Source organism: Aotus nancymaae, unplaced genomic scaffold, assembly GCF_030222135.1.
Source record: "Aotus nancymaae isolate 86718 unplaced genomic scaffold, 86718_ANA_hifiasm-v0.15.2.pri h1tg000048l, whole genome shotgun sequence".
In the NCBI taxonomy this organism is placed as follows: domain Eukaryota; kingdom Metazoa; phylum Chordata; class Mammalia; order Primates; family Aotidae; genus Aotus; species Aotus nancymaae.
Genome location: NW_026988462.1, coordinates 3,470,727 through 3,484,074, shown reverse-complemented (window position 1 = coordinate 3,484,074; position 13,348 = coordinate 3,470,727). Strand labels below are relative to the sequence as shown.

Sequence of the window (13,348 nt, the reverse complement as noted above, 5' to 3'; positions counted from 1 at the left end):
CTGTCTACAGTTTATCACTGGTGAATACATGAAGGGAAGAAAGAATTGAGTCTGGACTTGCCACATATGGAACCATAAACCATACACACAGAATATTGTTTGGGGTTACAAAGTAGTAGATTAGGCCAGTGAGTCCTAAACCCTGCTGAACTTCAGAATCCATCTTCAGAGCTTATAGATTCAGACATATTACATATTTTAATAGACTCTTGGGTCCTGATCCCACAGATTTAGATTAACTAGCTCTGGAATAGGGCCCAGAAATCACTACCTTTAAAAAAAGTTCTCAAGTTGTTTTGATGGTCAGCCAAGTTCAGACACCACCAGAAGAAAATACATATATGTATACATACACACATATCAGGATAGTTACAAGAAAGGAGAAAGGAAAATAAACTTGATAAACACATCAAATGCTTTTGAATTATTGATATTTTACAAAGCTGTCTCACTGAGAAGCTCATTAACATTCTACAGCTAACTGATGCTACAGCCAGTATTTCTGATGTTTCATTAATCCATTAAGCAGAGCTGCTTAAAAGAACTAGTTTAATTTATTTATACATTTGTAATCATGTTCATGAATACAGTCAACAATATGGAAATTCTTGTCAATAAAAAAGTGTTTGTCCACACTCTATACACAGAAATAAAATTATTGAGCTGCATCAGTCACTGTCTGACCTAGTCATGCCCATAAAGGAAATTTCAAGGAAGATATGATGAAGTTGGTGAGACATCTGCTGATGTTTAAGATGTAGGCAAGATGGCATTTTCCTCATGATCAGGTTAACAATAACACATACATTAAAAGTTTTAGCATTTTGCATCTTTAGCCTCATGTCCAAATGATGTGTGTAGAAAAGGAGGAAAATGAAGGCAACCCACAAACTGATAATGAAATTAGAATATGAAAGTCATTGTCATCACTCACTAACAAAGTGCCTCATCTTCCTAAATAATTGCATCAGCCCTCTAAGTTATTCTCAAGTGCCAGATTTGTCTTCCGAGGCCACTTTTGGCAACCAAATTCCTGAAGTCTAGCCTCAAATGAACATTTCTTCCACTGCCAGAGTCCTGCAGGAGGCTGTAGAGATGGATCCCACAGCTGGTCCCTGCACCAACAGGCATGCACTTGCTGGCTCAGGCATGGTCTAGGGCATGTCCTGCTGAGAATGCTCTTCCCCTAGAACCTGCATGGTAGGGAGCAGCGTCCCTGAGACCCTTCCCATCTTTGTTCATACACCACTTTCCCAACGAGGCCTGTGATCATCTTATTTAAAACTGTGACACCTGTGCTCCACACCCACCACCTGATCCTCATCTTTTTTCCATTGCACTTAACACTTTTCTTGTAAACCTAGAATTGACTTAACGTTTATTGTTGATATCTGTGTCCTCTGCTAGACTGTAAGCACTGTGAGATTACAGATGTCTATTTGCTTTGTCCATAGATGTAAGTGCCTAGAATGGTGGCTAGCACTTAGCATATAAACATGTGTTGAGTGGATGCATGGGTACATGATGTATTGATTATTACTAGCTATTTATGCCACATCAGGCAGTTTTCAGTATAGCCTTCAGTATTCACGTAGTTAAAGCCATCCCAAATATTTGTGTTTGAACAATGTTGTCTGTGAAATGGAACTGCTTAGGTCATGAGTGCATTTTTGAGTTCTGCTGTTGAATCAGAGCATGCTGGCAGTAGCTGCTCTACTTGTAGAAGTGAAACCTCCTGGTTGTGTTTTGGCCCCATGAGATCTCATGAGATTCCCCCAACATTTTTGGCTTTATTCCCGGTGTGCACTTTGGTATCTCTTAAAGACCAGCCTGTTGGACATTATTCTTAGAACACTCAGCAATTAACCTAGTCAGTAATATGTGTTGATTAGACGTTATTCTAAGCACTCAGCAATTAACCTAGCCAATAATATGTGTTGATTGTGGGTGTGACCGACCGTGTCTGTTGTGATTTTTAACTTCAGAGCGTCTTAGGAATTACCCAGTCCAGCTCATTTTATACTTTAAGAAACTCAGGAAACCAAGATTAGGTTAATCTTCTAAATTCATAGTACTAGCTAGAGGCAGTTCTGGGACTGGAGTCCTAGTCTGTTTGGGTTTTTTTTTTAAACCCACCATATTGCTACAACATATAGCAACACCAGTTTCCTCGTGCAGTGTAGTCATCTACTGTCAACACGGGGTTTGGCTTCTTTCCCTTCAACTTCTCACCCATCTTTCTTAAGAAGGATCCAGATTTCTCCAAATGTTACCTTCATATGGGACCCTATTCTGTCACTCCAACCCAAAGCCTTAGAATGCCTTCTCCACAGGGGCCAGTATTTTCTCCCAAGTGCCCGCTGTTTGGAAATGCTTTTCTGCTCTCCTGGGCCCCTGTCTCCATGATGTTCAGCGCAGGGACTGGAGGAGCCCCTGGTTAGTGTCTGGTGACTGCTTTGTTACAGTTTTTGACTCCATCTCCTTTTTGCCTCTTTTCCCAGCTCCACCCTCGATTTGGTTTGGCCTCAGGAGCTCCCTACCTTCTTTGATCAGTTTCTCCACCTCCTTCTTCACCCTTCGTGGCCTCTCAAGGCCACATCAGTAGAGTTAGGAGGGGAAAGAAACAACCACCCTGCTTTTATTTAGTACTTGATTTTTTTTCAGTATTATCTCATTTGACCATTACAGCAACCCTGTGTTAAGTGGGAACAGATATCCCTACTCCTTTTTTACTGATAAAGAAATGAAATACAGATAGGTAAAGGAAATGATCTCATTGGCAGAACTGGAAGCAGAACCTCCAACTCATTTAGAGTTTAGAATCTTTCCTGCTGTCCCAAATTTTAACAGAAAGAAAGACAAAATTTATCACCATCTGGTATTATGAAATGTACATAATTTTTTTTCTGGATATATTAATTCAGTTTAAAAATCTTCTGAGAATATTAATGTGGATTTCTCTAGTGTCTTTATTAGCTTGATTTTAGAAAAGCCCACTGGCAGTTACATTAGTGATATAATAAACAGGTTCTCTGTTACTGACTGCATTTTCATCTACATTTACCAGTTATTAAGTGCTGTTACATGTGGAACTGTGTTTGCAATATTTTATTTACTGTTTTGAGAATCAGGTTGTTGGTAAGATTTATTCAAGTTCTTGATTTAAATAGTATATCAATACAACTGTTAATAATTTGATATCTTTCACAGAACTGTTAATAATTTGGTATCTTTGCAAGTTTTGAAAATCCACATACTCTAGTAGATCCTGCACTTAAGTGTAACACTTATTTCACATATAAAACATGATATGATATTGTATTTAAACTTAAAAATATTCCTTAAAATATGTATCTCAGCTAATAGAAGGTGATGTCTTCCCACTTTTTATTATTCATAGACAGATTGAAATTTGTTTTTAACTTAAATTCAGTCAATAAGTTTTACTTAATTTTATTAATGTTTTTAAGTTACTTCACTGCCAAGCAGAGCATTTTAAAGCACAATGTGATGTATGTACTCTCATAAGAAAAATGAAATGCAATTATATTTTTCAAGTAAAACAAATTGGAAACTGACGTTGTCCTTACATGGTTGCCAGTGTCCACTCCCTATCAAGCTTCTCTGTATAGCTGACCGAGAGGGTTTATATGCAAAGTAGCAAATATATGGTGTTTTGTAATGCAGCTTTATTCTCACTGCCACTTGCCCTCCCAGAGGCCATGGAATGCACACATTGTATGTAAGAGTCCTAGAGGATGTTAAAAATCCTTGTGTCTTATGTTCAGAGCTGTCAGTGTGATCTAAGGCCCGAAATCATAAGGTACAGTGGTATACAGTAAATTCATATAAAGTCCTTTGATATGAACTGAAGTTGTCCAAATTCATTTCCTACAAAATAATATCCAAATTCTAGGTTTGCCTTTGATGTTGTTACTTCCACTCATTTTTAAGTTGTTTTCATGTTTTACATTGCCAGATGGCACACTACCCTGTGTGTACCCTCTCGTTGAGACCATTCTTCATTTGATACAGTGTCAAAGAAAAAAGTGAGACTGTTGGGAATTTGGTTTGCTTTACAAGTTAGGATGAGTGGAGAGAACCATCTTGACAGGATGATGAAATCTGTGGAAGTATCATAGCAAACAAACAATAACCACCTGCCTATTATCCAGTTTCCTGAATGACAAAAATTCTCTATGCATCCTGCCTCAAAGGCTTGACCATGGGGTGGTTTCCTCTTCTGATAGATTAGCTCTGTCCAGTCACATTTGTTATCACTTATGTGCAATCTTGCTGTTTACTACCTTTAAATCAGAAATACATTCTGCTTAGGGGAAGACACACATACACACACACACACACACTCTCTCTCTCTCTCTCACTGATTTATACTAAAATCACAAAGGCCTTTTAAAATGTCTTGTGAAAATATATTAGCTACCTTTCTTAGAACAAACATAAATGAGAATAGTAAATCATTGTGCAGGCCAGCACCAGTGTTGACGTCTGTTGTGACCTGTGCTACATGGAGTAACCATTGTAGACACAATCGTCTTAGGCACCAAAATGACTTAGGAGCTTTTTTCTTTGTTCTTTTCTTATCACTTACTATTTTTATTAGTTTAGCTTTTTCCAAACATGTTTACTCAGAGATACCTATTTCAGTTAGGAAGAAAAAGAGAAATAACACCACCAAAAAAGCTAATTGGGGCTGACTTCTTGTCGGTCTTAAAAGAATCCTAATTGTTTCTCTTTGAACTGACTAATCCATAAAAGTTTTCTGAAGGGATGGGGTGTGGTTGTATTTGATGGCTTCCATTCGAATGATTTCTACTAGCGTTTTTCTTATTTGAGAACTATTAGAAAGAACATGATCAATTTTATACACATAGAATATAGTAAAATGCTGATAATTATAAGTTGTTTACTCGTTGGAGCTATGTATTACATGATCAACTGGAAAAGCATCTCTCAGAATGGGAAAAAAAGAGGATTTAGTCTGAGTTTCTGAGAATAATTTTCCAAATATATCTAGAAAGATAAATTGATTTTAAAGGATGTATAATTGATTAATTAAAAACACACATTTCATAAAACTCATTTTATAATCCACCGTGAGAGCAGCTTCAAAATGCCCTTAGATAAGTATCAAGCCAAGTGGTACAAATCATTTTCATGCAACTAAAGATACCATTTATGGGCCAGGCACAGTGTCTCACGCCTATAATCCCAGCGCTTTGGGAGGCCAAGGCAGGCAGATCATGAGGTCAGGAGTTTGAGACCAGCCTGGCCAATATGGTGAAACCCTGTCTACTAAAAATACAAAAATTAGCAGGGCGTGGTGGCACGCACCTGTAGTCCCAGCTGAGACTTAAAGATCAGCCTATCTTTAAGCTGAGGCAGAAGAATCACTTGAACTGGGAGGCAGAGGTTGCAGTGAGCCAAAATCACGTCACTGCACTTCAGCCTAGGCGACAGAGCAAGACTCCATCTCAAAAAAAAAAAAAAGATACCATTTATGTTGGAATATTCCCCAAAAATGAAAATACACGGGACCTGTTTAACTTTGTGCTATTACAATGTATGTGTGTGTTTTCTTTCTTCTCTCATAGGTATGAGAAAGTGCCAGTCATCTTGGTTGGGAACAAAGTGGACCTGGAAAGTGAGAGAGAAGTATCGTCCAATGAAGGCAGAGCCCTTGCTGAAGAGTGGGGCTGCCCCTTTATGGAGACTTCTGCTAAGAGTAAAACAATGGTGGACGAACTCTTTGCAGAAATTGTGAGGCAGATGAACTATGCTGCTCAGCCTGACAAAGATGACCCATGCTGTTCGGCATGTAACATACAATAGCATCCAAATATGGCTGTCCTGGATGGGATTTGCCCAGTGTTGTAGGTGATAGAAAACTCACCTACTCCTCTGCAGAACTTGCAGGATGCGTGCTGTTAATCTACAGAGAACTGCAGCCCTTATTCAGAATTGAGCAGTGATTGTCAGTTGATATCTCTGAGTAACATTTGGGTTCAGTAACTACAGTTTTCACCATTTGTCCTCAGTCTCCTTTCTGCATCTGCAACTTTAAGGCATAGTCCATCGATCTACAGGGTGATCTCATTTGAAAGCTATGATGGCACTGTCACTGAGTTGACAGAAGCAACTATTGTATAAATTAAAAATAACCATAAGAGAGAAACCAGAAGATTCCTATGACCACTTACAATTAAAATATTTTGTCTTCTTTAAAAAAATAAGTAAAGGAGAAATATTTTCCTACAAGAGTACTGAATTTCAGGAATTGGGATAGAGCTTCTAACCAATGTATTCCGTCAAGTAAGATAGTAACAGCTGACCTGCCAACAGCATTACAGGGAGAGATTCTTTGCTCAGCTAACACATTTCTGTTTTTCAAAATTGATGCTTAATTGTAGCTGTTATTCTAATTTGTGACATGGAACTAACTCATGCTTCAATCCTTGATAGAGCAAAAGTCAGAACAGGTTATGTAAAAATACAGTCTAGCTTTAGAATTTGTTAAATCACCTGCTTTGCCACAGAAAATGGAGGCTTTTACAAGGGTTTGATCAGAATTAAACTCCAGACCCACCCTCTTTTAACTGAGCAGGGGTGGTCTTTATAACTTTACTGAACAAGAGGGAAGCAACTGTGATGGGAAGAGATTGCCTAGCCTTACTAACAAGAAGCATTCTAATAGATACACTAGTACCATCATGTAAGGAAAATGAAGCCATGTTGCATCCACGTGTTCCCGTTTGCAGAAACCTCATATGACAATACGAATATCTGGCATTTTTAAGTTCATTAAAGCAGCAAATTCCTTCTCGCCTTTAAGGGCTATGGTTGTAGTGTGACTCGTAGCTAACCTGCTTTCAAAATCAAGTTTGCTGTAGCAGAGCTTTATTGCAGGCATTTTAAAAATTGAATAACCATGTGAAATAATTTGGGCTTAAAAGTAGAACATAAATTATAGAGCGGAAGGTAAGGGACAAAAGCCTTTTATCTTTAATTTTCCTGGAGAATTATATAAAGGTTTTCTTAGAACAATTTTGCCCTGATTACTGAAGTATCAAATAAAGCTGGAGTGAATATTTTGTTTTGAAAAAGTGCTCAAGCTCTGACATTTTTGGTTTTTATAGCCGTGAAGTATTTATCATTTGCATGACTAATGGCACAGGAAAAACCTATTCATAAGTTTTACAATCAAGTATAGAAGGGTCTTCAGCTAACTTCAGTTATAAATGCTGAAAAGATTATCTTGAGCTGGGCCTTGGGAGAAGAATTTGGCCTTCAGAACTGCAATATCACTGAGCCTGCGATCTATAAACCACCCCACATTTTGTTGGTTTCACAGTCTTGTGCAAGTAACCTCTGGTCTTACGTGTGTAACTGAGAGAAGAGTGTGTGTTTGTGTGTGCATGTGTGTTTATTGTTCCTAAGAATTTGGCACAAGTCAGATAATTGCCTATACTAAGAATCTATACTGCAGAATATAGTGTATCAAAAGCTTTTTTTCTTTTAAATTATTAAAGTGTCTTTTTTACTTTTTTGAAATCATTGGTAGCCCCCCAAGTGTTTAATAACTGGCATTAAGCTTAAAGGATGAAGAAAAAAAGGTTGATGATAGTATTTTTCATAATGAGAAAGCTGAAGGCATATGTGAATGAAACCTGGCCATAGTTGTCAAAAATCTTTGAATTTTGAATGTTTACATTCTTCAGTATAATTTTTTATAATCCTCAATTATGAAGCACCTTGTTTATAGGACAAAAAATTTTAACCAATTTTATTGAAACAAATTTCACTGCATAAAAGTTGGTTTCATTCAAATGTAGAGAAATTGGAGATTCAAGAGATAGGATTTCTCTACTGAAATAAAAATATTTCTTAGTGAGTTGGTTGAGTTTTGAATCCTCTAACTTCTCAGAATGATTCTTTCTTTAGAATTCTATAGTTAATAGAAATTTTTGACAAGTAAGATTGCAAAATAGAAATATGTATAAAGATCCCACAGTTTGACATTATGGCTTGCTATGCAGATGTGAAAATAGGTTAAATATGAAAGGTGTGGGAGAATGTAAAGTGGAAAAGATGATCTAAAATTTTGAGTTGTATTACTAGTTAAAAACATTTGTGTCAGATGACAAGGTGGGCTTTTACTGTAAAGACGTGAATAATAACCCATCTGGCTGCCTGATCAGTGTTTCCCTGCAGCCCTGCATATTTAGTGACCAAGGCATCAAGGACATCCTGAAACTGGAAATTCGTATTCATCTGGTGTGAATATAACTCAGCTGGCAAATGAATGTGTTTGTTGAGATATTATAATAATAAAACGCTTAAGAACAGGAAGGTTACATTTGTTGGCTACAGAAGAAATCTTAGTGGCTACAGAAGAAAGCTGACTTGGGTCACTATTTTATGCCCTGATCAGACTAGCAGCTTAGATAAGTGAAAGTTTTTCTAACATGCCTTAAAAATATTATGGTTTGATCCAAAGACCCACTTTTTCTTTAGCTCTTGTGATAAGATTTTCTTTTATTTTTTACTTTTATACAAAGGCAGCATCTTTAACATTTTTTTTCTTTTGCTGTTGCAACTTTGGGGCTCTTTTAAACTGTGATAGTGATGGTAACTGATGCCTTTCATTTTGTTCGACTTTCACAAAACAAGCCAGCATCTGATCAAAAGTATTACATAAAATCTTTTCTTAAACTATTGAAAGGTGCTTTGATGATTTTCTCCTTTGGTTTGTAGAATTAGGACTGAACTTTTGACTCGAATTGCTACAGTTGCCATCACTTTTCTGTGGTAATACTACTGATATTTGCTTTTCTATATAAAGAAATGTTGCCTAAGGCTGTCTGATATTTGTTTTTAAGGGTTTTCCAGTATGAATGTTAATGTTGTCAGTGTATGTATGAATATGAAAGTGCTTTGTTTGTTGCTGGTTTTTGTTCGTGTGTGTGGGTTTGGTTTTTATTTTTTTTTTTACATTTTTGTTCTTATCAGTAGTCTTGTGTTAGCACTGGGTAAGCTTTAATTGTCCCTTAGCCAATCAAACTTTAAGGACTATGGGGGTCTTTTTTTTTTTTTTAAATTTAACATGTCATTGTGCATCTATTAAATCTTGATCAGGGTTTCAAGAATGACTGCAGTGGGTTTTGGAAACAGACTTATCATTACTGATTTGAGGTTTCCCAGAGATACAGTTCACAGTTAATTGTTGCGCTCTAATACAACTGACCATTTAAAATTGAACAACAGTTTATTGTTTTGTAACAATGTCAGTTGTTAAATCTTGACATTTCAATTAAAACATGAATTGTAGTTATAACTCAATGCAAATTCAACAGTTGTATTTGGAGTTAAATTATTTTAACAAATAAATTTATTTAATGAAACTCTGGATGGGTTTTGTTTTGTACATACGCATGACAGAAATTTATTATATACAAAAACAACTAAAAATTGCCATATAAAATGAATTTAGTACTTCTCATACAAAAATATTTTAGTTGATTTAAATTGAGAGTTCATTGTATAAAAAGGCAGGTAGGTAGATAATTTTCATGGTCTTTAAAAATAACATGAAAAAGATTGTAAAAATCAATTATTATAAATATAAACATATCTCTACAAATGATATTTTGTATTTTGTATGATAGCTGGTTAATTTGAAGCCCAATGCTAAGGTTAACAGAATTGTTATAAATAATTAACATTAATTGGCAATATCACTAAAATGATTCAGTATCCTTCTAGTGATGGCTTGAAGCTGTCTTTCTGTTTTCAGGTCACATGGATCCAAAGGTGCCAGAAGCTGAAGGTTGCCGCCAGGCTGTAGGGCCTGCTTGTTCTATATGGGGCCCTGTGAATGTTGACAGATGCTGTTAATTGTATACAGCCTTCAGCTGCTCTGATAAGGAGCCCATTCATTTCCTAAGCCAATTTAAATTACTCCTTTTGGTTATGTTGCCTTCAAACTCTGCTGAAATCCTCTGGCAGCATTCCACCAGTTGAGAAGCTTCATTGTTTCGATTATAAGAATAATTTGAATGAATATAACAGAGGCACTGTAGATAGAATCACAGATATTTAAAGGAAAACGTGCCTATATTTTAGTAATATCTTCTGAAGAACTTCAAAATTTTATTTCAAGTGTTTGTAAATTTTTTTTGTAAATTATTTAAACCTATCTAATCCCAAATTGGAAGAATGCCTTTGAGGCTAAAAAATAGTATTTTGAAATTCTTTCAAGTTATACTATTTGTTAGTTAGATGTCCACGACTGAAAAGATACATGACTAAAGGAATAAGGTGCTGCCTAATTTGGAGCCCAGCTGACCTCCAGGATCTGTGAAGCAGAGAATATCACAAACTTCCGAAAGAAGCTGTTGACCTCTTACTTGTTTCTTAATTTAAAATGTTGCCACATAAATACTAATAAAACATAGTGGCTCTTCATCTGTTACGAATAATTTCAACTGGCTTTATATTATTGAATATTATCTAATTTTTTAATATTTTATAAATAATTTTTACATAATATTCAGCATCCCCAACATGGAAGTATTGAGTTTTAAAAGATCTGCTGCTATTCTAGGTAAGATACTGTGTTCTTTCTTTCTATATTTTCTTAGTAGTCTTCACGTTGGCCTGTAAGGATTTCTCCAAGATTTCTCAGCAGAGAAAAAGGCTAGCTGCTTGAAAGAGTAAATATGAAGACCTATTTAGTATGTATGAGCTGGGAATAAAGAAACTGAAGGATGATTATTGGTTTAGCTTATGGGAATTTTTTATTAAAAAAAAAAATCTTAGATCCATTTCAAAGACTTAGGTATGAATGATTCATATTTACAATTTTACACTGACTATTTTGAGTGTGATGTGCTTTTTTACCTTTAAAAACATCAGGATTAGTGAAGCAAATAAAAAGGGCACCCCAACTTCCAGTTCCCCAAAACAGCCATGTTAACAATGGATGTAAATCATTCCCAGCATCTTCCTATGCACATACACATATGCAAGTATATAAACACAGGGAGAAAGATAACTTGATGGTATTTTTGAGAAACTGGTTCTAAGTAATAAAAATGAATCACTGAAGGTCACACAGCTAATAAAGTAGCAGAGTTAGAAACTCTTCTAACTTTTCTAACTTCTAATAAGCTTCTAACTCAATTACCTTTTCCCCACTGTTAATCCTTTTACTTAAATTGAATCCACTCATTCCATGCTCATTCAGCTATCATTGAGAGGTTATACCTGCGTCCGGCACTGTGCCAATATAAAGATGTTCATCTACACGTAAACCTTGACATTAAAGACATCCTAGTCCTGTCTCCTTGCCATTCCCTTTTCTCTCAATACATTTTAGTCTACTGGCAAGAAATAATTTGTACCTCCCCTACTTTCACATGACAGCATCCCAGTAGCCCAAGCTGAGCCAAACTCCCGGGCACAGCCTCAGACTGCTGCTGGATCTGTTCTTTTCAAGATCATGCACCAGCCTGAGCTAGTCCCTCCTGGAAACTTGAGGTGTCTTTGGGACAGGGTGGAGCTGGATGACAGTACAGCAGGTCTTCAGGGCTCTGCTATTACCAGCTGGGTCTACTTCCTGAGGAAGAACTCAGGCTAACAACAGGATTAGTGAGGGGGAGTGGGGATACAGAGGCAGGTTGGGGACAGCAGGGCAAAGGGTTCTATGTATCAGATACTGTAGTCAAATACCATGCCTTTAGTTAAATACCAGATGTTTTTAGGTTTTAGGTTTTTAGTTTAAAATGTTGGTATGTTCACAGCACAGCTCTGTAGTGTGTTCTGAAGAGGTCTTATACCATGAGAGGTTTTGCTGAAAATTATAGAGTCAAGCAAGTTTGGGAAATCCCACGTAATGCATCTCACATCTTGGGAAAAAAACTCAAATTCCACTGATGTCCCAAAACTAACTGTCCCAAAACTAACTAGACCCCAGGACGCTGTCTTTAGATTATATAGTAGCACTCTGGAGCACAATTTGGAAAATATTGCTATTAGATATTTGGCCTCCAAACCCTGATGTGGAAACTCTCTCCAGGTGCGGGGACCTGGATCTGTTGAAAGCCTGAGAATTCTTCTGACCCCTGTAGTCTCTAGACGGATGGCAAGAGAAAGGCAGAGGGTTGGGTGCAATAGCCCATGCCTGTAATCCCAGCACTTTGGGAGGCCAAGGCAGGTGGATCATTTGAGGTCCTACTGAAAGTACAAAAATTAGCCAAGTGTGGTGGTGTGTGCCTGTAGTCCCAGATATACTAGAGGCCAAGGCAGGAGAATTGCTTGAATCTGGGAGGCAGAGATTGCCATGAGCCGAGAGCACGCCACTGCACTCCAGCCTCGGTGGCAGAGGGAGACTCCTTCCACAAAAAAAAAAAAAAAGAGGGAGAAGAGGAAAGGAGGCAATCTACAGTTGATGGACATTTGAGTCATTTCCAGTTTGAGTTTGTTATGAATAAAGCTGCTATGAACATTCGTGTACATGACTTTTGGTGGATAGACACAATACTCCTAGGTCAATATCTAGGACAGGAATTGCTAAACCACAAAATTTGCTTGTTGTCAGCTTTGGTAAACAATGATAGTTTTATTGAGTGGTTTTACCAATTTACACACACAGGCAATGTGTGAGAACTCCAGTTGCAGCGTGTCATAGGATGGACTGCCTGGGAAGTGGACCATGATACAGAGCTTAGTGTGCAGGATGTTAATTACCAAGTGTCCTTGGGATTAACTTCTGTGGAAGGGAGTAGAAGAGGGAGAAGTGGTGCAATGCATGGCCAACAACTCCCAGAGCAGGGGGAGTTAGAATGGGGCCCTTAGAATTGTCCTGAGTTGGGCCAAGATGGTTTAGTCCTTGTACCCTCTGCCTGTCAGTCGCCATGACCTTGGACAGGATGCAGAGGCGATCCCTGAAGGATCAGAGTGAAGGCTGTCAGCACGCTCAGCAGCAGGGCAACAGTCACTTGACTGAAAGGAGGTCCAGGTGGTGCCTCATGACATCTACCAACGGCACCTTCCACACATACCTGGCACTCTCTAGCTTTGCCATTTTTCATTTTAGACATTCTGGTGGGAGTGTGGTGGTATGTCACTGTGGGTTTCATTTCATGTTTCTCTAAGGAAAATAATTGTAATCACAGAGTTTATTGAACAGTGATATACCAACAATCATCCTCGGTCTTTGTTTCATATTATTGATGAAATATTTAAACATTTAATTAATAAAGCTGGCTCTTGGCAAGTGTTTCCACGAATGTGTTTCATCAAGTACTAATGTTGAATAGGAGAAAGA

The 13,348-nt window shown here is 37.4% G+C and overlaps 1 protein-coding gene and 1 long non-coding RNA gene across 3 annotated transcripts in view; one reads left to right on the top strand and one right to left on the bottom strand.

Moving 5' to 3' along the window:
• The window catches only part of RAP2A (RAP2A, member of RAS oncogene family), a 32,993-nt gene extending 25,866 nt beyond the window's left edge, over window positions 1-7,127 (top strand). The window contains exon 2 of the mRNA XM_012458634.3: window positions 5,616-7,127. Within this exon, the coding sequence (XP_012314057.1) occupies window positions 5,616-5,853 (238 nt within the window). The 3' untranslated portion in view covers window positions 5,854-7,127. The remainder of the gene's footprint in view (window positions 1-5,615) is intronic.
• The window catches only part of LOC105721560 (uncharacterized), a 91,321-nt gene that overhangs the window by 18,679 nt on the left and 59,294 nt on the right, over window positions 1-13,348 (bottom strand). Inside the window, exon 3 of one of the 2 annotated variants that reach the window (XR_010337291.1) lies at window positions 7,376-9,889. The exons of the other annotated variant lie outside the window; for it this stretch is intronic. This is a non-coding gene — a long non-coding RNA (uncharacterized LOC105721560). Of the gene's footprint in view, window positions 1-7,375; window positions 9,890-13,348 lie in introns of those variants that run through there. 2 annotated transcript variants of the gene reach the window in all.